General features: G+C 36.7%; 1 protein-coding gene across 3 annotated transcripts in view; it reads right to left on the bottom strand.

Annotated features, from left to right (window-relative positions):
• The window catches only part of Pcsk5 (proprotein convertase subtilisin/kexin type 5), a 429,480-nt gene that overhangs the window by 240,816 nt on the left and 162,326 nt on the right, over nt 1-26,338 (bottom strand). For all 3 annotated transcript variants that reach the window (XM_076846064.2, XM_076846065.2, XM_076846066.2), the window contains exons 6-8: nt 25,900-25,988; nt 21,941-22,113; nt 1,860-2,072 (exon numbers count right to left, since the gene is read on the bottom strand). In XM_076846064.2, coding sequence (XP_076702179.2) covers nt 1,860-2,072; nt 21,941-22,113; nt 25,900-25,988 — 475 coding nt within the window. The remainder of the gene's footprint in view (nt 1-1,859; nt 2,073-21,940; nt 22,114-25,899; nt 25,989-26,338) is intronic.

The raw sequence follows: 26,338 nt of genomic DNA, 5'->3' as shown, positions 1-26,338 counted from the left end.
TGTACATGGGTAAGCATCTTCTACGTAAGTCAGTCTACAAAATGTAACTGAAGGTGGTAAAAAGCAGCTGAGAAATCAAGCATAAAAAAGAATCATAACAAGCAGGAGTTAAGAGACACTGAATACATGTGGATCAAGAATTGCAAGAAGGCTAGGTGACACATGCCTGTAATCTAAGTAACTCAGGAGGCTGAGGCAAGGAATCACAAGTTCAAAGCCAGCCTAGGTAATGCAGTGAGAGACTTGTCTCAAAATAAAAACACAAAACAACAAGAAAACATAAAAAAAACCAATGGCTAAGGATATAGTTTGGGGATAGAGCACCCCAGGTTAAATCCCTGCCCCAAACATAATTTACGTGAAGGAGATACATGTCAAATATTCCTTATCCTAAATGCTTGGACTGGAAGTGTATGGGATGGTGGAGTTTTTAAAGGTTTTGGACAATTTGCATATACATAATGAGATATATTGGGTATGAGAGCCATGTCTGCACAAAAAAATCTTTTATGTTTCTTGTGCACTTTATATACATAGCTTGAAGGTAATTATATAAATTACTTTGATTTTATGCATCAAACAAAATTTCATGGTGCGGAGTTTTCCACTTGTGGTGGATTTGGGGATTAGGAGGTTCACACTTCAGTGCCCTATTCTCTTTCCTATATGTCACACCTTCATGGCTCTGCAAGATCTGAAAGCAGGGTCTTGGTTAAATGCTAACAAGTATCAGGTACAGCAGCTCTGTTCCACTTTAGAAAGACAAATGCTGAGAGAGTTTACAAAACCACAATCAGAGAAAGAACCAAGAGCAAAGGTGTCTGAAACTTAGAATCGCCAGCACAGTGTTGGGCACTCCAAAGGTCAGTGCTTCCTTAATCACCAATAGGTTAGACACGTCTATTGACTTCCTCAATACCTTAGTTATCCATGAGCTATACATGGATAAATAATAATTTTATAAAGAATGTCTTTGAGAAAAAAAGACCAAGTAATTTGTCCAAAGTTCCCAACTGGTAATCAGCTGAAGAGTGAAAGAAACTTATGTGGACTGGACGGGAAACCTGAACTTTTAATCCTTTTGCTGCTTGCCTAGAAAAGAGGACATGTTCACCTCGTAGGACTTCTGTTCTTCTCCATCCAGACTGTGTGCTGCAGTCTTAGAAAAACACTTTTTTGGGGGCACACACTTGTAATCCCAACAGCTTGGGAGGCTGAAGCAGAAGGATGGTAAGTTCAAAGCCAGCTTCAGCAACTTAGTGAGGCCTTGAGCAACTTAGAGAGAGCACATCTCAAAATAAAAATATAACAGGCTGGGGATGTGGCTAGTGGTTAAGCACACTTTGATTCAATCCCTGGTATTAAAAGAAAAGAAAAAAAAAAGCACAGCACCTTTTATATGGGTACAGTTCAAGTTAAATAAACACAAGTCATTCCTTGGTATCTGCAAAAGACTGGTTCTAAGTTTCCTTATATACTTTTGTATATACTTTCAAATTAGCTGGACTTAGACACCAAAGAACTGCAGCTAAGTCAGTGACAAGGCACTGAGATGGGTCAGGTTTTTTAGTTGCTCTGCTACTAACTCATAATGTAAATGTGGACCAATCATTTCTGCTCAATAAAACCAATGCTTATTCATGTCTAAAGTTACATTCAATCTTTGACTATAACAACAGAGCCAAGCATTTTCAATGAATTAGAAACAGATTGACAATATTTACAATGACGTGTGTTGAGTATCACCAGCTAATCTCATCTGCTATTCCCATATATTACTTGTACATACATATTTATGGTTCTTCATATTTCAAAGTGAACATGAAATAGATAATGAGAGACATGCAAATGTCACATACTATTTTCTTGTCATAGGACTCTCCGCTGCTATAGGTTGTGGCTAGTGTAGATGAACACTCTTCCAGGTACCAAGGTTTCTTTCCACTCTCTGCTGTGCTGCTGATGGAGATGGTATAGATGCTATTGGTGTAGCCATCACAGGAGCAGTGGTCTTTGCTCCTTCCACCATTGCCAGATGCCCAGACAAACACAGAGCCAAGGCCTCTCCGCCCCTGTTGACAAAGAGAAAGAGCTAAATGATGGTGTGAAAAGACGAGAACCACAGCTCTAGATGGAGAGAAGATCAGAAAAAAAATAAAAACAGGGCAAAATCAGATGTATGCAGGATGTCAATAATATTCACTGTATTTAAACAGCATTCAGAGGGGGTAAGAGGAGTTATGTCAATAAACTTAAACAGTCATGCAAGTATCCAAAGCACCAGTGAATATACTAATAATGGCTACAATTTATGGACTGAGAAAAATTCTAAATGATTTTCCTGAATTGGATTGAATTCTTTCAACAACCCAAAATGATTTGTGCAATTTTTGTTCCCATTGTACAAATGAGGACTTGGGGTACAGAAGTCAAATGGTGTTTCTAAGGTTACCTATATAGTAGGGCCAAAATTTGAATCCAGATAGTCAGACCCCAGAATTGGAATGTTATTAGTTGTAATCCTCTTAGTCATATAATATTGCTTTAAATCTTCATATCCACCATGAAGTGGGTGTGATTGTGCATCATTTTTTTATATTTGAGGAGCACAAGTTCTAGAGAGGTTATACATTTATGCTGAATCCCAGTGTCAGTGAGCAGAAGAATTGTGTACCAACTATGCAATTCTTTCTAGAGCCGACCTCCCCCATGCATGGTGTGTATGCTGATTACTGAGGCATGCTAATGACACTATAATAGTAAAGGATTTCAAGATTACATATATTTTTGGAATCCCTGAGTTATTCTTAAGTAACCATCTTTATTGCAAAACTTCTAAAAACCTTTAATGAGTGAATGCTCATTTCAAAATTCTGAGAACGGTGTAAACTCCAATGTAATTTCCAAACATATTTGGCCACAGATAATTTCTTCAACCAGATATGTTAACCTTTTTTCTTACAATGCTAGGAGACAGAGACACATTCTGTATGCCAAAATTTGGTCACTTAAAATAAGATAATTAAAAGACTTTCTTAAGGTCCTAAGTAATTAAAGAATGGAAGAAAAGTAGAATGCAGATGCATGAAGTAAAGCAACTCTGGTTCTATAAGATGATGTTTTCAGGAGAAAACTGAAATAAATCAAAATAAGAAATATTTCTGGGAATAGCTGTAGCTGAAATCCTAAGCAAGTTTTATCATTTTAAAACCAGAAGGCATATTGGAGGACATCTAGGCCAAATGCATCATTTTTGAGTCAGAAAGTAAGAACCAAAGTCACATAACTGTTGATGGCTGAGTCTCTTTCTTCCTTCAAGGCCTTGTATTTCTTGCTACAGGTGGAGGGAAAAGTATTTAAGATGTTGTCTTGGAACTTCTGGGAAAAGAGCCAAAGCAAAAGAGATGATAAAGAATCTGGAGTATCCAGATAAACTCTCTCTGACCTTGAATCCTCAAGAAATAGAATATTTATGACATGATTTGACTGACCAGAACACAGATTTTGTCCTTCAACTTGGAAAATGCAATATGATTACACTAGAATGGGGAGAAAGCCATAAAGAGAGGGGGGAATCAACTCTGGCTGCTGTTGCTGCTGGACACTGGGCCTGGACCGGGTTCACCATCCCTCAGCTTCCTATCATGATATCCATGAGACAGAGCAAAATACAAAACTCTCCATGCCATCATTAGCTAAGAATCTCAGTGAATACTTTGTTAATCGCAAGCAGAAATTATACCTCACCTTGGTGTGTGTACTCGGACAGAAACTCTTGTGACTGACTCATATCTAGATCTCAGAGACAAAGAAAAAAAAAAAGTGGGAGAGAAAAGAATGTTCCAACTCATCACCAACAACTTCCCTCTCAATCAGGCACTGAGGGGCTACATTGCAGACCTAAAGGATGTTCACGCTGGGCCTTACTTTGGCAAGTCAAGAGAGCCCATGCCATGGCACAAAAACCCCACCTCCCACTTAAACAACACAATGACATGATAGATTAGGAACCACAAGGCAATGGAAAACAGTAGCGGATACTATCACATCCACTGACTGATCTATGTAAAATTATGAATTGTGTGCCCACGTATAAAATTCTATTAAAATATCTTCAAAAAGTAATTTGATTTAAGAAAACATTCAGAAAGTACTTTTGTGTTTATGATGTAGTTACAAATGTAGACTGCAAAAAGAAAAGTATGTTTTTAGTTTAGAAAAAAATGTGCATGCCTGTGTGTATGCACATTAGACACGTAAAGTCTACCATACGGTGACAATGGACAAGAAGTAATCCTGGTTGGTAAGCTTAGAAAATATTTTTATTTTCCTTTTTATATCAACCTTCCAAGACAATAAACTATTTTTTAAATTTTTTTTAGTTGTTGATGGACATTTATTTAATTGTACGTGGTGCTGAGAATCGAACCCAGTGCCTCACACATGCTAGGCAAGCATGCTACCACTAAGCCACACCCCAGCCCCAACCATGAACTATTTTGAGAAATAAACTTTCCCCTCTTCAGGGGGTAATTTTTTTAACATTATGATTGAAAGGGGTTTTACTTATAGAAGGTCTACTGCAAACCAAAAACAACAGAGGTCAAAATTTCTAGAAACCTGCACCAAGAACTGTACAAGTGTTACTCTGCACTATCCAGGTCTGTATTATCATCGTTTTACAGATGCGCAAACTGCCTCTGAGAAAGGCTTGCTAATTCCATAGCCAAACCTGAAATACCAGAGCCAAAGTCTGTGCTTTTAACCTTTACAATAGACTGGGGCAAAAAGAGGTCTAGTGGTTATTATTCTGTTTTCAGCCAAATCTCCTGTGTCTTTATTGCAGTTTGACATTAGGATCTAAAAGCAGACCGGTTTCAAGTTCACTGCAGACTTAGTGGGAGAATTAGAATTAATAAAGGATATATGCCTTTTCCTTAGCACCACAAGACATTGATTCCAAACCAAAATTTCCCTGGAAATTCCAACTCTAGTGGGGCTCCCTCAGAAGTATAAAGACTCGTTTTTCTATTCCGGCAGCACCCACAAGTAAAATCACTATGGAGGAACAGTGACAGTGTTAAAGAGTCCTTTGGGGAACCACTGGATTGAGAGAGGTCTGGGGGACAAGGATAGTTGGTCGCTGATGCTCTGAAAATGTTCCTTCCAAGAGACATCCTTGTATTAAGGGGACAATTCAAAGGATTCACTTTACAATGGAGTAGGAAAGCCCCCAAGGACAGAGTGTGTTCACTAAACATCTCCAGGTCTGAAGGGACAGCAGGACACGAGAGTCCCCAGGGCTGAGGACAGAAGGACTACCAGGAATCGGTCAGGAACACACTATCCCACAATGACCCTGCAGGGAGGTGGGCAGCACGTGGACTGAAGCCCCAATCCCCTCCTCCCATACCTATTTCTCTCCAGTGTACTCCATGGGCCCAATCCTGCCAGAAGCCAGTGAACTAGGAGTCCATAGACAGAGGTCATGGGCATCAGTGTCCTTCTGGCCCAGAGCTTGTGGAGAGAAGACCTGAGGGTTGAAGGGGAGATATCTGGCACAGTCCTTTAAGAGTGTTACAGAATAAACTGTGTTCCCCCAAATTCATATGTGCATGCCCGGAGGCCCAATAAGACTGCATTTCTAGGAGGATCACTAGTGAGATACTCCAGGTTAAAGTGTGGGGCCAAAAATAATAGGCCAGGTGTCCTATTAAGATGCAAAGAAGAGGGTGTGTGGGCACAGAGGAGAGGCTTCCATGAAGGTGCCTGTGTGGAGGAAATACGTATCTGAGAATTCATATCCAGAGAGGAGGCCTCATCAGAACTCAGCTGTCCTGATACATTGACCTTGCACTTCCAGACTCTAGAATTGTGAGACAATATATTTCTTTTGCTTGATCTGCTCAGTCTGTGATATTTTGTTAAGGCAGCCCAAGCTGACTGAAGAAGAAGAGAAAAGGAGATGAACAGTGCCCTGCCCCTCACAAAGGAGACAGAGTACAGATGCAGATATCATTCCATCCATGAGGCAATATGACCTTTATGCCTGTGGGTATGATTTATGATCAAAGTCCCAGAAATACACAGGCTGAATTTGTGGTCTGAAAATGCCATAAAGACAGCTGCTAAAGATCTATGGGGTTAATTTGAAACAATTAGCAATTCACAGATTTATTTAATGCAGATGCACAGGGGTTTTTTATTAGGGTGAAATATTCAGAAACCAAAACATGTGGTAAAGAAAAAAATCTGGATATTGCCCTCCAATTCAGAGTAACTTAAAAATTAAATCATTATGTAGTGTGCAGGTAGAAAGGAAGGTGGGCATAATATTATATAAAAAAAAAGAATTCCCAGATACATATTTCCTGTAGGAAATAATGATGTTTTCTAGTATGGTAAATATTATGAATGCAATTGGTTATTTAAGTATGGCTCTGAATGAAAAAAAAAAACCTTTGATTTAATTGAGTACCAACTTAAAAGTTAACGAACTTAAGGCAAAAGATATTGTGAAATCCATGCAGGATTCATTCAACCAAACACTAAATAGTCTTTTTCATTGTGTATCTAAATGTGCATGTATTTTTTCTTATGTGTGCCCTACAAAAATCAATTTGTATTACCCCATAAGCATTATTTTTAAAGGCTAGTTTTTCTTATGGCTCAGAAAGTCAGAAAAGGCCACTTTATGCCGGATTACCAATTCAATCATACACCGAAAGCTAAGTTTTGTTTCGTTACATGGTGTGATTACTTTTCTAACCAATGAAGTTATTTTATTTGATACTTTAATATGACTTTCTCCTCCTGTGTTGCTTAGCAAGGCTTCTTAAAGAATCTTAAATAAATGAGGGAGATCTCTTACAATACAAAAAGGAGGAAGGAAATGATAATGTATGAATTCTATTATTACCTAATTAAGAGTAAAATGTAGAGTAATGCCAGAAAGGTAGATATTATTATATGGATTTTTACAAATTAGGAAGCTGAGACACATTAATGGTCCCTGCATCATTTATCCAAAACATCATGGAAACAAGAGCTAAGGACCCCATGTCTGACCAGAATCTATGTATGTGTGTACATCGACATGAAGAGACACGACAGAATAACCCTCAGAATGAGAAACTTTCATTCATCTGTGATGTTCTCCAAGTAAAACCCAAATGTCTAATTTACTAAAGCCTCATGCTAATCCTCTCCCCAGTTTTTACACATTCCTGTCCTCAGTGGTTAAAAAACACAGACCTCTCTGTCAGCTCCTGGGTGTGGCAGGGGTATTCCAATCTCCATGCTCCATGGACACAGGGCTTCCAGGGATAAGGGGGACAGATGTGGGAGACACAGGACACCTGCAACTAACAACTAAGTAGCTTAGATATGAGGAGAACTGGGTATCTTTTTAAAGCTCCATTTTCACAACATATCTTCCTTCTTGAACAACATTCACTGAAGGAAATGGGCCTGATCTCGAAATACATGCAATGGCAAAGATAAATAACAAAACTAAACTAAAAAACCACCAAAAAAAGAAAACGAACAAATAAAAACTTCTACAAACTGCTTCGGCATTCACAAAAGATGTTTGTCCCAGAATTCTCAAACAGTGCTTTCGTGAATTAATTTTCATAACTTTTTAAATCATTATCATTCATCGGATAAATGATTAACATGAACCATAAAGGTGACCTGAAAAATACCCAGAAAAGAAAGAAAGTCAGCAATTGAAAACTAATCAGGAGCAGATGGCCTCACCACTCCCAGAACCTTGGAGAGGAAACTGGTCTATCTTGGTGAAGAAAGCATTCTTTGAAATGCGCATAGAGAATGAAGTCATGGTACAGATGTAATAAGACATCTTTGGGATACAGCTTATGAAATTCTGAGATTTTTTTTTTTTCTTTAATCAGTTCATTTGAGGAAGATGAAGACCAAGGGCAAGCAAATCAATTGTATGAACCCAGAAGATAAAGTGGGCCACCCTTTCCCTTTCAATGGACTTGAATAAGACAGACATGAGATGTTTTTAAGGACTAAAGAGACCTGGTCTGTGAGGTTTAGGAATCTGGAGCGTATGCGCTGCTTTGAACAGGAACAAGCCTGCAACAAGATACTAAACTCCAGGCCCCTCATCCTCATCCAGAGCACAAGCATGTGCTTATGATCTACCCCACAGAGGGAAAGGTCCAAAGGGAAGAGTACACAAGTTTCACTTGATGCTTCTTCTCAGAATAATTAAGGTAAACAGAGGGATTTAAAAACCAAACTGCCATTAATTATAGTTTATTTATTTGGTCATTTGAGTACAGCCAATGGTTCAATAATTCCTCTTGTTTCCAAACAAAAATCCCAGAAATGCTACCCAATGGAGAACAATAGCTCCCTAAAGGCCAACCAACAGCTCTCCACAGCTAGTCCAAGGGCCCATCACCTGCTGATGTCAGCACCTCTTTCAGCACCAGGTCCTACCCCTACTACTGTCTTAGCCTTCCAATACCTGCTTCAGATTTCGAAGCTGCCCCCAGGTCCTTCAATTGGCCTCAGGGGAAGGACTGTCTAAACATCTCCAGACTGACTTACCAAAAGCAATCCTTAGAGTGTCTCCATGATTCTCAGCCAATGCTCAGCCATAGTCTCTTGTCTTTTTTCAACTACCTACCAAAGGATGGTGGATGAGAAAGATTGAAATTATGGATCTATTTACTTTCTACTTCTCCAGGTGAGGGGGGGTGGGAGAAATACACTAAAAGTGGAAGAAAGCTTATGTGAATAGTGACCCATTTCTCTTCATTTCTGTCTCCTCATCTTTTTTCCTCCTTCTCACACTCACCCATCATTTTAGTCTTAGCAGTTGCTCTATATTCTGATATTCTGTGCTTACAATAGGTTGCTAGGCCAAGTATGTGAAGTGATGTTTTTATGTTCTTTTGACCTTTTAATAATACAATGAAAAATATTAGGTGGAGTTATTAGCAACCATATTAATTTTATCAGACACAAATGAAAACCCCTTTTATATGCTTCCTGAGCATACCAAATGCAGTTGGCTTCACTTTTAAAGATAGAGAGCCCAATGATGATTATGGAGTCAGTTGCTAGTGATGGTTGTGGGAAGTATTTCTAGTAAAATGAAAAATTTGAAATTATTTTTTTAAATCAAAATTTACTTTTTAAATAAAAGTGAAAAATTGTTAAAATCCCATTTATAATCTGTGTTTAGGATCTTTTCACAAAAACTGTAAATGTTCTAGTCCATGAATGGACAACATATTGCACTAAATTCAGGGTGAATTTAACTTAATTTTCAAAAGTGACACTTAGAACTGTTGAGTCATGTGGTTGAAGACTAGCAAAAAGAATATTCAGTGCTACAAATGCAGAACTCTCCACCATCAAGCTCCTGGTAAACAGCTAATTTTATGTTTATTGTGTTAAATAGAAAGAAAAAGATGAGTTGCAGCTAAGGGTGTGCAGTAGAGTGTGTGCTTAACATTCTCAGGGCACTGGGTTTTAACCCCAAAACAAAACAAAACAAAACAAACAAACAAACAAAAGAGTTGTTTATCTACCACAACTGCTGGCATATAAATTCAGGAAAGCATCAACTCACTAAAGGCTGAGTAGAATCAATCCTGTTTTCAGAGATGCCCGTTCTTTAGAAGGATTGACACTGAGGGCTTATATACTTAGCAGTTTCTTACACTTTATCACAAAATCGCACAGCAGGGTGGCCCTTGCTCCTGACAGCACATTACAATAGCGTGAACTTCTTTTACTTCATTTATTTTTACAGCATAACCAGAGGAAAATCAGTCTTTCGTGCAAAAGGTAATAGAATGTCTATTAGGTAACAAAAACTGGGTGTATTTACTCTTGCAAATACATATACTTTTGAGGAAAGAATTTTATTTCTATAACCTTCTGATACATGCACTTGATCTTGCTTTATCCAATGCTGATTTCCCTGACTAGTAGCAATACTGGGTGTTCCTAAAAATACTCAGTAACATAACAAGGAAAACACAGCTTAACAAAAGCAGATTGGAGAAAAAATTTTAAAAACAAAACATCCACCCATTCTACCTTATCTCTTCTGCCAAACCCAAAATTTCCAAATAATTGTCTGCTTTTAATGTTCTATCTATGGTCAATTCCTACAGGCCAATTCTGTTTTATCTCAAACCTCATCTTCCTCATTTGACTCACAGAAGTCTCAGCAATTATTACAGTTTGGATCTTAAATGTTCCCCAAAAGCTTACACATTGACAGCTTGGCCCTAATTCAGTAGTGTCAAAGTGGGGTCTTTTGGAAGGTGATTGGATCATGAAGGCTGTGACCTCATGAATGAATGATTCGGGGGAGGGGCTTTGTTATAAAAACAAGCTATCTTTGTTTCCTGGCTGCCTTGAGGTAAGCAGCTTTACTCCAGCACTCACTCTTGGTGGTCATGATTTTCTGTGTGACCACAGGCCTAAACATAATGAAGTCAAGCAACCATGAACTGAAAACTCTGAAACTATAAGCCAAATTTTTCCTCCTTTTAAATTCTTTATCTCAGGTATTTTGTTATAGCAATGAAAGCTGACTAATACAGCAAGACTCAAGTAATCTCAAAAGCCCAGAAGAACAGATTTTGAACATTTTTTACCATAAAAAAAGGTTTAAAATGATAGATACACTTAATCTGATTTAAACATTACATGATGTCTACATGTATGAAAACATCAGATGGTGCCCCATTGGTATGTACATTTTATGGTTTTATGTATTTAAAAGAAAAAAAATTAAATTAAAAAAGACAGAAGATATTATATACTTCTGTTCGCACATAGAGGCAACAGCCCTTTAAGCTTTGAGCACTGTGCAAGCTGTTTTCCCATGGTATGGAGACTATTAACAGTGGTTAGATGGAGAAACATGCAGAGGAGGGTTCTCAAGTACTCATTCCAAGCAGCTAAAAATGTACATGTGCATGTCATATGCTCTCTGAAATACTCACATTCAATAATTTGTAGCACCAACACAGCTGTTCTTGGTATATCTGCCATACCAGAATTCCCATTTTTTGAAGAAGAAAAGTGATTCTCATACCTGCCAAAAGTCTCTACATGTTGGATTATTGCAGACAAAAAGAAAAATCAGACTTTCAGGAGAGCCAGGGTTATGAAATTGGAAGGACATTTTGTTTGTTTGTTTGTTTTTGGCGGTACTGGAGATTGATCCCAGGGGTGCTCTAACATTGTGAGCTACATCCCCGGTCCTTTAAATTCTTTTTATTTTGAGATAGGGTCTTGCTAAATTGCCAACATTGGCCTTGAACTTACAATCCTTCTGCCTTACTCTCCTGGGTGGCTGGGATTGTAGGTGTGTGCCACTGTGCTCAGCGATGACATTTCCAAATTTAAGTACCCATTCTGAAACTTCTTAAAAATATACTATTACCTTTAAATTTATATTGAGGGAGTAAAACTTGAAAAATTCCTTTCATAGAGAATAAAAACATTTATTATCATCAAGAGTATGAAAAGAATTTACTGCAAATGTTTGGAAAAGCACTTGGACATGAGGATAGCAGAATATTCCAGCAATAATGCAAAGTTTATAGTCTCCTCTAAGTTAGCTTTAAATGAGAGAGTTCTCACTGTGAGCTGATTCCAACTGCCAACTTAACTCTAAAAGAGTAACAATCTTTCCCTATCTATAGCCCACAGTGGGGCTTGAATGATGTCATAGGATTCTAGCACATGAAGCAATGACCTTGATCTTATGGATTATCTCATATTATTGTGAAATCAAGAAAATCATATATATACATATACATATATATATATATATATATATATACACACATATATATGTATATATATATAAATATTTTTACCCATAAATATTTAGTCTTAGACCAAAATAATTTATACTTTAAAAACATTAACAATCAGCATTAGGCTCATATTTTTTTTAATGTCTCTGTGGTGAATAATCTGGTGTCGTTAAAGATGCACCAAATCTTGCCCTTCCTCTAAGGAGACCAGCAGCCAGGCTGAGAACTTCATATGTGAGATCTTATTCAGTCTTCATAATGGCTCCATAAAGAAGGAACCATCACAGTCATTTCTCAGGGACATGGAAGTTATAACAACTTAGTAACTTGATTTATTAAATACTAGAGAGTGACCAAACTGAGCAAGGTAAGTACTCTGCACATCATTCCAGGCCTCCTCCAAATGTGAAGAGAAAAAAAAAAAAAAAACAATACAGTCAAAGTGCAGGATACACTGATCAGCTGCGTGGATTGTAAGTTCCCTGGAAATTCGGAAAAGCCAGCTCTTTGTTGCAGTGGTCATCTTCATGACCACAAATCAGTTGAATGTTTGCAAATGGGTCTGCATGACCTATTGGACAGGAGGCAATATCACACAGTGGCAACAAATGCAGGCTTTGGAGGGAGGCAGACATGAGTCTGAACTAGTCATGTTTCTTAATGGCCACGTTATCCACTTTGCCAAGACTCAGTCTCTACATCCATAAACTGGTGTTCCTGAGAGCTCATTTTAATGCCTAACTAGCTTGCCATGAGAGTTCTGATGTCTACAGCTCTGAATATTAAGTTTGACTATATTCATCATCAAACACGTGATGAAGAATGTGGGTACAGGCCAAGTGGACTAAAAACTTTGTAACGGCATCATTTGCTATTATCAGCTCTCTTCAATTTACTCATGTTAATGACACATGGCCTTTCTTTTCTGATGACTGCCGGTATGTGGAAACTGATCTCTCCGTTCTCCCTATCAGCTTTCTGAAATCTATATGTATGAACACAAAAACTCCAGATTGGCATAGACTTTAACTTGACCTAATCCAATCTCTATGTACTTTTATCTTTGCTTAACAGAAATGTCCAGCATCTAGTAAACAATGTCTTACTATACACCCCCCATCACCTCCACTAGTTAATCTATCAGTCACAGTAAACAGAGCAAAATAAACATACAGAAAAGAAATTATTAATATCTGGTTAATGCATGAGTAGAATAGTTTAACAGAGGGATTTAGAATGGGATTTGCAAAAGTTAATTTAACAACTTTCAGTTATTAATAAATCTCTACACTCAAAAACACAGTGGTAATAAATATTTGGATTTTGTTCCATACAAGATTAGAATAGAGTTCAGCTCTCCCCATAAAAATGCATCATAATTCACACTAATACAATAATCTAAAAATCGGACTCTTTGGTGTCAGATAACTTTGAGGGGATTATGGAACATGAAACTGCATATGTATTCATGAAAGGCACATATCTGTTTCCAAAATGGAAGACATTACATTGGATATACTTGGCAAGTCACTTCTTAGTTTTGCTAAAGTTCTAAGTACATAGAGTTCCATCAGGGTATATCAAATCCGGAAGGAAGACTTTTAAAATAAATATCAGTTCAAATAAATTCTCATTAAGAGGAAGTGATTTTAAATAAGCTTCCTCTACTATCTTTGCCTACCCATACATCACTCCAAAGTTTTACAACATTCACCAACTAATTTAACACCAATCTGTCATTTATTAAAATGCAAACTGGTACCAATCCTGCTACAGCTGTGTGCATATCAGATAAAAACATAATCCCTCCCAGGTGGAATCAGTTAATTTTATTATGATTATTATTATTGCTTTTACTGTACAAGCTCATTATAGTCTTCTCTCCTCTTCTAGTAAACATATGCCTTTAATTTAAGGGTGGAAAAATATGTGTGTGTGTGTGTGTGTGTATGTGTGTGTGTGAGAGATAGACAATGTGTGACTGTAGAACAACCTTATGCTTTAGGCAAGTATGCCGAATAATCAATTCCAAACTCTGTTGAATCAAAAAGGTAACTGATGTCAGGTAGAGGAAATAGTAATCAGGGCCCTAAGAGACTCAACAGTTAGACATATCCAATAGATGTCCATTAACTATGGTGGTTTCCATATGGACCATTGAATAGGATAGTGTGAACAGGGAGATCAAGGACCAATGATTCAGATTTCATTGAATCTTCTTGCCTATCCTTAACATTTGGCTCTGTTCTGCTGTGAATCCCTTGATGCTTTAACTGACATTTCCAAATTAAAAAAAAAAAAAAAATCACAAAGAAAAATGATGTGGATTTGAAAGTATACTTGTAGATAAATTGATAACAGAACAAAACAAACAACTCTATAAGCTGTGCTCCTAGAATAGCTATAATGAACCATGTGATTTCTCCAAAAAAGAAGAAGAAGAAGGAAGAGGAGGACGACGATGATGATGATGAAGACAAATGCCCAACAAGTGCTTGTTATATAGTGGATATTTAAGAAATATTTCCTGAGTAAAATAATAAGGGACTTACTTGTAACAAAAATATAGGGTTCTCTGATTATAAAGATTCAATTTCAAGTTTTTTACTCTTTTCCTACAGATCATTATTCAACACACCTGTCAGAAAATTGTGAAATGCTGTCAAAGTGTTAGACACATGCTGATGCATATCAATTACACTGTCTTATTAAAGTTTAATAATCCAAATGGGACAAGAAAAGATGATTCCAAGGCAACTAGACTGTACTATGATGAGCTGTGTATTTTGTGTGCTGTTTGTTCTGCTCTCTCTTACCAGACTTAACTGAAAGGACAGTGGGAGTTTGCATATCATTTGGAACATTTATTCATCATTGCATGGTGCGCTCCCCAAGACAAAGGCCCAACATTATTCATCTTCCCCTGCCATCTATAAAAGAGCCTGGAATACTGGAACCACCCAGTGAATGTCTCCTGAATACCATCAGGAACAGATGAATAAATGAGTCTATCAAAGACAACTTTAGCTTCTTAGCTTCTTATTCTGACACCAAATCTGGAGTCATCTATATCTGAAACACCGTCAACTGACTGACTTACTTGCTTAATAAAATCATTTTTCTATTAGGACACACTGGGGAAGATTAAGTCAGGAATGTCCCCTGAGGGGCCCTTTGTCAAGGGGCAGGTCCAAGCCTCACAATGGCAAATGGAACCAGCAAATGGAACCACGTCAATGTGGATGAGAGAGAGGAACTTTGAAACTGTCCTTTCTAAGATGACATGTACAATTTTTATTCTGAGACCACTAGCAAAATTTTAAGAAACCCCGTGTGCCCTCCTAAAAAGTCTAGAATATTCCTTGTCAGTCATGGAAAGCAGTGATAAATTTTAAAAGAAAGAAAAAGGACAAGCTTTGAATACAGAAATAATTCTTTGACCGCCACTTCCACGAAGAATTGAAGCTGATGCTTAATTGAGAAAGTTTTAGAGCTATGCTACTGCAGAAGTCTGCATGAAAGACATCTGTTCTAATTGTGAGAACAAGAGGGCAGATTCCATGGACTTGGAGGAAACAGTACAGACAAGACTGATAGATGACTGGGATAAGGAAAGGGAAGAAAATCACAAGTTTTAAGAAGAGACACAGGGTGAATAGTGGTGCCACCAAGAAGTAAAGAAACACATAAACACCGGTTAAAATTGACTTCACCATTAACATTATTTCTGATGTTCTGTCTCTAAAGGTCTAACAAGTTTAGCTAAATTTGCATAGCATAGTTCCATAGAATCGAAAATGAAATTAAATTTAAAAGCAAGTCAGAAAAGTCATGAAAAGAAAAGCTTCTATGTGGTTCAACTTAAGAAACTTAATTAAATAAAGTTAAACACATCTTCTTATTGTAGGACTCTGAGCGTTTAATATGCTTTTACCTCACCAAAGAAATGATATATAAGTGGTGTTTCCCAATCCATGCTGTTTAGCATTTTATTAAGTTAGGGGTTTCTGTAATGCACCCTAGATAATATTCTCTTGGATACTGTTTCCTACTACATAGGCTACTCATTAATGTATACTTAAGATACTATAATTATCTTCCATAAGAATCACTCACCAATATGAAATTGATTAAAACAAGATATTTAGAACAGCCCATTTTCATTTTTATTACCCTTGCCCATGTGTGGCAGTGATTATGACACTGTTTCAGGAACTCTGCTGAATATTTTAAAGGTATCAATCATATGGCCTTCACAACACCCCTTTAAGGTAATTATTGGCTGCTAGTTCCATTTTATAGAGGAGAAAACTGATCCTCAAAGGTTAATTAGCTTGAACATGTAAAAAAGTATTATAACTCTCATTTCCAAATTGGAGCGTCTGAACCAGAGTCTGGACACTTGAACTGCTATGGTATACCATGTGTGTTGATAAGTCAGTTCCAGAATTTTAAGTAAAAAGCAATGCAAGTATGATTCTCAAATAAATTAACTCAAGACATAGCAAACTGGCATGGAGGTCATCCACACATTCCTACAATCATTCATTCTTTCTTCAATGAACACCTGTTGAGTATCCAATACTGTTCAGGGTGTTTGGGATACAAAAAACACACAGTAAGACTCTGGCTTTTATGAAGATAAGCAAAAAGGTGAGCATAAAAAGGGATAATAACTACAAAAAAGGGGTTCTGAAAGTTTAGAATGTGTGTGTTATATTGAACCAGAGAACCAGGTGGGCCTCTGTTAGGACAAATGAAAGGCTAAACCCATGGGTTTTGCACAGGGAGGTCACGGTGACCTTGATAAGAGCAAGAGCAACTTCAGCAGATTTCTGGGGCGGAGATCTTATGCCATGATTTCAAGAAATAATAATTTAAAAAAAGAGCTGGTTGGAGGTAAATATGGACATTGGCTTCATGGAATTTCATTCTAAAGGGAAGAAGAGAAACAAGGCAGTCATAGGAAGGACATACAAGACAACAGGAGAATTCTCTGCTCATTCTTTTAAGGTGAGAGAATTAACAGTATTAATGTATATTAATGTTAATAATAGAGTTGAAAGGGAAATTCTGATGATAAAAGAAAAATAATGGGTTGAGATACGTCGTTGATGGGATAAGGTGGGATGTCGGGGACAGAGAACTAACAGAGGAGGCAGCTTTAGGTAGGATATGAGCAATTGATTCATTCACCATAGCAACAGTAAGGTAGGCGGTCAGATGTTTCCAATAAAATGAAAATGACAACATGTAACAGAGTTTCTTAGATTTCTTTGAGGCCCATGTTCGATATGTCTAGCTGTGCTGGATTTCTGTTTCCCTATCTATAAAAATTGGGGAGAACAGTAACTGTCTTATAATATTATTGAGACAATGAAAAGTTAATTGTCTATTTTAGAGCTTAGAAGAGTGATTCTAGTATAACAACAGACTGGTCAAAATGTTACATGTTCTTCACGTTGCTGTTATTATTATTATTGTTATTATTACATTAATTGTGTCTGGCCCAAATTATATGCTTCTAATACTTGCATTTAATTTTATAGCTCCTTAGCATCAAATAAAATGCAGTTCTTGGGAGAAAGAGCAAGTTGTCAACTGTGATATGGTTTGTTTAACACAGTTTCTCTAATGTAATTTTGGCACATTAATTCTAGAGGGGCTGTAAATCGAATCAATTCTGATTTTGTTAAAGTCTTTGAAAGCAGTGTTACATTTTAGGAGCCAAATGCTTATCTTAGAGTAAACAAATAGGGAGCATTTTAAAATTCAATATTTGCTACATTTTTTGATTAGCAAACAGAAGGAATGGATGCAATCAATACTTGGGCTCCCTGAGCAAAATATATTTATTACCTCTTGATACTTGGGTTTACCTCTATTGCTGCCTGATCTCCTTGGTGATCTTGGCACTGCTGTTACTCACCTTAAGTCTGTCCTATGGTCCTTCAATCTTTCACTCTTGCTTCCCCACCCTTTACGCCACATAAACTTCGCTATATACAGAGCAGTGATCTTCTAAAACTGTGTATTGGGTCAGGGCACTACTGTTTAAAACCTCCAGTACATTTCTGAAACAAAACAAAATGCAACCCCTCTCCATGGTTTAGAAAACTCTGCTGAGCTGGCCCTTACCCACACCTCCAACCCATCTCTCACCACTCTTTCGGTGCTCCCTATAGATTGCTCCCTATGTCCAAATCAGCATTCTGTTCCAGGAATACACTGAAATCTCTCCCTAATCAGGGTTCTTTGTTCTTTCTGCTCCTTCTTTGTAGAACATTCATCTCCTAGTTCTTCACACGACTGCCTTATTATCATTTATGTCTCAATTATCACCTCTTCAAAGAGGACATTCCTAACCTTCCATAAAAGCAGTCCTGCCTTCCCCAGCCCCTAGTTTTATTTCATTCATCCCACCTATCCTCAGCTGATGGAGTCTTGATTGTTTGTTTTCTGTCTTGTTGCTAGAATGGAGGGATTTTAATGTATTACATGTAAAATTTCGATGTTTTTCTTCATCCCTTTATTTACATTGAATAGAAAGTTGGAGTTCACTAAATTTAATAGGAGGGATAAGTAATTTCCAGTTCCTGTATTTTTACAGATGATTTAGTTAAACTTTGATAGGACAGAGTGACTTTGGACTGTTGCGTAGGTTTTCAGTTAGCTAACTGAAAGAATTATTGTATCAACCATTTATTCCTTCATGCCTTAAATCACACAGCCAACACAGTACTTATTTATTTTTCTTTTACACTCCATAATCTAACTTTGTATAAAGTTTTTTATCCAACTATTTCCTGGGTATTATATATTATATACAAACATAAATTAGAATGATTGCAAAGAACATAAAATTTACAGTCTCACTTAATGCCTGATAACAGAGAAAATAGTAAAAGTTTTCATTTTCCTGGAAAAGACTACCTAATATACTGCTTAAAATATTAAATTACATATTCATAGATATTCAGAGAAACATCCTTTGGGAAAATATAAACTGAATTCAAGACTACTCACATAGATAACTGAAATGAGTTATATATCCAGAGGTGATCATGATGAAATTGAAGATGCTTTTTTTAAGGGCAAGTAAAATCAAAGGCAAGTATAGACAGAGGAAGACAAAGTAAATGACACCACAGAACTCAGAAAGTCTGTGATAATGCATACCTTATTCTTTCTGATCTACCTTTTGGGTAACTAAGGGATTCATCTAGAACTCTTCAAGGTAGATATGGTCAAGGAGAGAAGAATGGGGGACTGAGGACAAGCATAGGAGTTTTTTGGAAAGAAATGATTTTTCTTTTAAAAAAAGAAATGCTTTTATTGAACATAGTGAGTGCTATTATTGCCCTCATTTTGTTGAGAAAATGGAAGCTGAGAAGTACCTTGATCAGAGAGAAGTGAATGACAGGTGTTGGATTTGACTTTAGCCTAACTTATATGAGAATGCTAATGAGTTGACATTATTTCAATGGGTTAACCCTGTTTTTTGTCATTTACATATTTCGATATGAAATGCTAGAAGTCAGAAAATAATCCTATTAAAGTTATTTTTTGGTTACTTCTTCAACTCTAAAAGTTAATGGTTCATTTTAAAACGAAATGTCTTTTTGTTGAGAATTAAACTTTGAAAGTTCCTCAACGGAATATCAAATAAATTATCATATCTCTCCCTCTGACTCCCTGCTCCCTTTCTCTCCCCTTGTGGGGGACTGCTGGGAATTGAGCCTGGGGCCTTGTGCATTCTAACACTGAACTATGCCCTCAGCACCAAAGTTCTGGTAGCTCTATATTCCCCAAATTTTGACACAAATAAAACAAATGAGCTCTATCCTTATGGGTTGCTCTAGAAGGATGCCCCTGGGATACCATTATGTGAAAACAGCAGCATGCAGATGTATAAAATGATCCTGGGTTGTTAATGTGTGTAGAAGTACAGAAAGATGTGTTGTATACTCCCAGCATTGTTACCTAAATGAATGAGGAAATCTATTATTAATTCATCCTCATACATTGTTTGTACATGATCTATCATAATAAGCACAAGGTTATTTTTGTAACTAATAATGAATATACATTTTTCCACATTATTTATTTCTCAGTATAGTACTCCTCTGTGTTCTAGTGTTTTAGCACATGATCTCATTTCTAACCCTAACTTTTTTTCACTCTCCTTTCAACCAAAGCACTCCATTGTTTGTTTTACACATTTAAGCTTGCTGTTGAGATTTCCATGGAACAATAAATTCCCCAGCAAAATAAATGTGACATCCTTTGGTTCATGTTACCTGAGTCACTGGCAGGCCTCGCAGTCTCTTAGTAAAACCAGCTATTGCATATACAGCCTTTTATCACATGTACATGTACAGTCATGAGATTGTGTACTATTAATATAAATATTTATATATTTATAAGAAATTCCATGTTTCTCTTTAGTATAGGCAACATACAAATACAATTTGAAGGTTAAATATGAACTAAGTTTGGTCTACTTAACTTAAAAACCATTCTGTGGATGTCAGAGTGAGCAAGTATAGTATTTTGTAGTCTACACCTATGATGATGAAATCATCAGATGAAGAAACTTGGAAAGAAAAATTCTAGACAACTGTTAAAAAATTATCCTACAGATTAAGAGGGCTCTGATGTAGTTGAAAATTGAGAGAATTAGAAAAGTCAAATCTTAACCAAACATGAACTATTATTTATCTATGAAGCTCCCACAAAAAAATACTTCATTTTCCCCTCCAGTCTATTTCAGAATAACCAGGAAACAGCTTAACTCAGTCTTCTGTTAAAATCCTAAGACCAATTCCATAAAGATGTAGGAGACTTATTATTTTTACTCCTACTTCAGCACTACATTAATCAACTCACTACATTCCACTATTCCAAACCTGGGAAGAATACATAACAACTCTATAGTTAGTATCATTTGCAGTAAATTAAACTTAATTCAACACACACTTAATTGAGTGCTCACTAGAATTTAGTGTACCATCTAGGTTTTGCAAAACTCTTGAAGATGTTTGGAATAAGTTCTACTCTCCAGGAACTGAAGATTTTGTAAAGAAGATACGCTTAGAAACAACACACAATATGAGATGACAACTCTATAAAACATCAGTAAAAATGTAAAGAATAGGGATCACAGAATAGAGATTTAATTACACTTACTTCTAGTTTGAGTAGTAAGAAGCTTCTGGAAAGAGGTAACCTTTTAGTTGAAGCTTAAAGACCAAGCAGGATTTGGGCAAAAGTGTGAGGACGTGGGGGGTAGGGTGTAGTGCCATGGTGAAAGAGCAGGGAATTGCCAAAAGCAGTATGTGATAATGGATACTAAGGGTGAAGTTTGCTTATATGATGAAGGAGAAAAGAGATGAGGAAGGCAAAGATGTTTAGGGCCAGACCAATGATGGCCTCCAGTGAACATGATTCAGTATATGCTTTAAACCACATAAAGGTCTATGCATACATAAGAAAGAGCTTGCTTCTGCTTGGGCTCTCCTTTTATGATTATAAGTATCAACATCCTCATTTTTATTTAATTTGAATAAGACAGAATTTTTAAAGAAATCTGAAACAGACATTTTATTACATTAGTTTACGTAGTTCATTTATTGGAAGACAGTAGTCAGTGAATCTTTCATTGAAATCAAGGAACAAAAGATGGGTTAAGCTACTTGGTCAGGGAGTTTGGGAGCCACTGGAAAAATAATATCATCCTGAGACAGAAGTGAGACTAGGAAAGGGATGACAAAAAGTGGGTAGCCAAAAGGTATGACTGGATAATCTATCAGCACTAGCTGAAGAATATTAACATCCCCACTCAACCTCACAGCCCCAAGAATTTGCTTCTCCAAACTCAAATTGAACAAATTAATTAATATACTTCCTTTGAGTTAATATAAGCATACCTCTATTCTCTAGCTCTTAGTTGGCAGGAAGAAGAGAGAACAACAGCATCTCTTTCCATTAATCTATCTACTGTCCCAACCCATGAGCTCCATCCGTTCTTCTAACCTGGAGGGTGAGATGGTCACAAAGTCTTCATATGAGAATCACCACCTTGGATGAGCTTTCATGCTTTTAAAACCTACCATTCTGACGCCATTTTCAAAGGCTTGCCGGGTGAGGGGAGCTGGTCCATCCACAGTCTTGCCATCATCGTCTGGTCCCCAGCTGGCACTATAAATGTGCACATGCTGGGGATTGAAGCTAACTGATTTCGCTTCTACCATGTCTGTGACATCTCCATCCAGCATTCGTACTCCTTCAAGACACAAAAGAAGACCAGCTAGTTACAGAGCCTTCACTACATGATACCCAAGTAACCCAGATATAGGATTTGGGGGTAAAAGAAAACATCTTTAATCAACACTTTAGTAAGCATATTTTCCCTTATAAAAGTATAATGCTTGCTTTGTAGAAGTCATTTTGGGGAGAAAGGAAGTTAAATTGCATGTCAATGAGTAAGACTTCTTTAAAATCTTTTTTATTCCATTGTTTTCACCCCCTACGGTTCTAATTTCTACAATGGCAAACACAATCTCTCCCTTCTCATCCCACTCTTGAGTATTTGACAAAGAGTTTCAAACCATCAGCCTTTCCTAAAATTCCTTTTCACTGAATATCTCATGTTCCTAGTTGGTATATACCTTGGCAGTCTTATAAAACTTGGAAAACTGCCAAGTTAGGCTGGTCTCCTTTTTTCCATATTGAATATTATCCTCTAATCTTAAAATTGATTTGAATTTAATATATGTCTTTTCTGCCAAGTTATTTACAAGCCAAATAATAAATGAGAATGCATTTAACACTTCAGATAATTCTCAAAGGGTTTTAGCAATGTTTAGCTATTAATCTTGATTTAAGTATGTTTCTATCAAACAGTAGAAATTTATTAACTCTTTTTTGCAAAAGGACACTAAGATAATCAGAAATAAGTTACATGCCAAATTCCAGGCTTCCTTTTTTTTTTTTTTTCATTTTATGCAATCGAACTAACAAAATAACAAAAATCTAACAAAACATTCTATTGGTAAATAAATATGCTCCTCCTCACCTGCTCAGTTTCACCTACTTATCATCACTGAGACATTGTATTATTTTAAAATTATTACCATTACGTGGCAAACTTACTCTTTAGGAAAACACTGTTATCTCAGTAGGATTTCAAGTTTTTATTGGTTATTAATAAACAGAGACTAAATATTAAAGCCTCAACTCAGGCAGCTTTGGGTATTATGTGGTCGAATTAGGACTACTTCATTTAAAAAGTTTAACTATAAAACTTGCAAATAAAAAAATAGGAAAAAATGAACAATAAATACACATATAGCCAGTACTCAGAAACTGTTAAAATTTTGCCTCACTTTCTTCATTTAAACAATACAAATAGTCAGTTAATCTATTTGTCATCTCACACCCAGCCAACATTAAATTGTCCAAATATCCCTATAGACACTGCACTTGGTTGTTATGCCTTCAAATTCTCTGCTTCTAAACTTTGGAGTTCTGTTTTTTTTTTTTTTTAATTATTCTTAATAGGCACATAGTTGTTGCACATACTTAAGTTTTACTGTATGACATTGTGACTTTTTGGACTTTTAAAAGAAAATGATTACAAGTACTGTGGAGAATGAAGGTTGTGAATGAGTCTAAAAATTATGGGATGGAAACTACACTTAGTCTGTTAGTAATTTGTTTTGTGGCCATAGAAAACACAGGATAATACTCTGCATGTACTCAGTCCTGAATAGCCATTGGCTTATTTTAATTTAATATAAATATTCAAACTTAATCATTCCATTTTTTAAGTAATGACAAAGAAAATACTTCATCATCTTACTTTTTGATTTTTGGTAATGGGGACTGAACCCACAAGTGCTTAAATGCTGAGCTACACCCCCAGTCCATTTTTATTTTATATATGAGACGGGGTCTTGCTAAGTTCCTTAGAGACTCGCTAAATTGCTGAAGCTAGCCTTGAACTTACAATTCTCCTGCCTCAGCCTCCTGAGCTGCTGAGATTTCAGGCATGTACCACCATGCCCCTGCTTCTGACTTTTTATTTAAAAGCCTAAAATGAATCTCTTTTACCAGTACAGTGAGGTCTGAAAAAAACACTACAACTGTCTGAAAATAATCTCACGAGTGTGTGCAAATGCTAATGTGAGAATATCAACACAACACCTCAATTCAACTTCTGTTGTAATCTACATGAAGTACATGGAAAAAAAATGGGGGAAAAGATGGCTAAGTTGTATTCAGAAGGTAATGGCTTTCTGTCTTAAAAACTCACACAAAAAAAATTTCATCAACTTTACAATGAAAGACTGCTTCTTTTTCTCATTTAACTCCATGCCTTCATGGGCTGGAAGGGTTAAGTTTATGATTCAGAATGCTCTTGTTTAGAACATTCTTGAGTCATCGCCACACATTCATTTTTTAAATAAAGTACTGTTCAGCTAGGTCAGCAGTTTATCTGAGTTCACAAGTTCATGCTCTCATTCCTTCAAGGTCAGTAAGAGTGCTGAATTTGTGCTAGAGTGTAATTGTGGGATCTGGGGTCTAAGTCTGTATGTGAGGACGAGTCCTGGGCTACAAGACAGGTTCACCAGGTGGCTTCTGATTGGACTCTGGGATGAGCAGGGGCCTCCATCGGCCATCATCCTTTAGGGAGCATCCTTGGCTTCCTTTCCTTAGCTCCCCAATGGCCTTCCCCCTGACACACAGCAGGTATTCCTGAATGCAGCTAATTACTGGTCAGTAAACTGTCATACCCTAAGAATTCAGGATGAAATAAACGAAAGGAAAAGATCAAATTTACCATGGACTGAAATTCAAGGTAGTTCAGGAAACCTTTTCTTAGAACTGTTGTTGTATATCACTGTCCCCTCTTATCTGTGACTTTGCTTTCCCTGATTTGACAATAGCCAAGGTTTGATGATATTAAATGGAAATTTCAGAAATAATTCATTTTTTAAAATAACTTATGTTATAGCTTATTGTGAAAATTGTCCTATTTTATTATTAGTTATTATTGTTAATCACTTACTGTACCTAATTGATAAATATTATTGTTAGTATTTAAATATAGGACAAAAATATGCAGGGATCAGTTCTCTCAGTGCTTTCAGACATCCACTGGAATCTGAGATAAGGGGACACTACAGTTCCCTAAATATTTAAAATTTTTATCTTGGATAGGGTTGCCATGTAAAATTGTTAGTTCCAACTCTATGTATAACATGGAAACAAATGACACATTGGAAACAAGGAGGTCAGCCTGGTTTCAGAAAGTTCATTCATCTTATGGGAGACCTTTCAGCAGACCCTATGGGAATGCCTTCAGGCCAGGCATATTGATCAGTCACCAGGCTCTGTATATAACCTTTTCTTCCCATTTGCATGTAGCTGTGGCACATGGTTATTGCTTACAAAGATGATTACAAATGAGAAAGTTAAGAGTTTGCTTTTATCAATACTTGGATGTACACAGCATTTATGGGACCCTTATTCCAAACTTAAGTATATCTGAGTTTGTGCATCTGAAATCATTCATGGAAACAGTATCACTACATTATGAGACTTTCAAAGATTTTACTCTTACTGCTTTAATTATAGTTAAAGGAACCCTTTTTAAATCCTGAGGAACACAACACACAAAAAAGTATTATCTGCTGTGAAGAACCTCAAAACACCTCATTCCATAGAGACATGATGACCTGATGTTTCTACTATTAGTTCTTTCAGAAACAGGCACCAAGTTTGTGTTTCAGTATAGATACCAATAACCCTGTCTTCATTACTGAATAACATTTTTTTAAGCCTGTTCAAAAACAATGTGTCTGCAATACTTTCACGTATAGCATCAGCAATTCTTAACTATACTGAACAACCCATGTTAATGTGTTTTGTTTTGTTTTTTGCTGTCAGCAAGAGTTGAATACTGTCATGCAAAAATATGCCCATCTTTAGTGTTAAAAGGATTCTGAAAACTATTTAGCAGAAGAGTTGCCTGGTTCATGTCTATATCTAAGTTTGTTTCCCATACCTCCGATCTTGGCGTTGAAAGCAATTCCAACTGTGCAGTGAGAGTTGTTTGCAGCGGCTGCCACTTCTCCAGCACAGCGGGTCCCATGCCTGCAGGCAAAACACACACACTTTCTAAAGTAAGACACTCTATTCTCACAAACTCAACAAGTCATTGCCAACACTCAGACTTCAAAGTGGTAAGGAAAGTATCCAGCTGTGGATGTTTCTAGAACTTCCTACCCAAGTAGCACTTAGTCTGTCTATGGCAAATTTTTAGCACTTAATTATGCTATTTTGAATTATATTCTTGATATGTTTATTTTTGATATCTCAGTGTCTCAACAGGAAAATCTCCTTAAGGGCTAAAACCAAACCACATGTTTATTTCTATTCTCCAAACCAATATAGCAATCAATATGGATGCCATCAGCCATGTGTGGTTTGGGGACATGTCAAAT

Source organism: Callospermophilus lateralis, chromosome 2 (assembly GCF_048772815.1).
Source record: "Callospermophilus lateralis isolate mCalLat2 chromosome 2, mCalLat2.hap1, whole genome shotgun sequence".
In the NCBI taxonomy this organism is placed as follows: domain Eukaryota; kingdom Metazoa; phylum Chordata; class Mammalia; order Rodentia; family Sciuridae; genus Callospermophilus; species Callospermophilus lateralis.
This window is presented reverse-complemented; position numbering and strand designations above follow the sequence as displayed.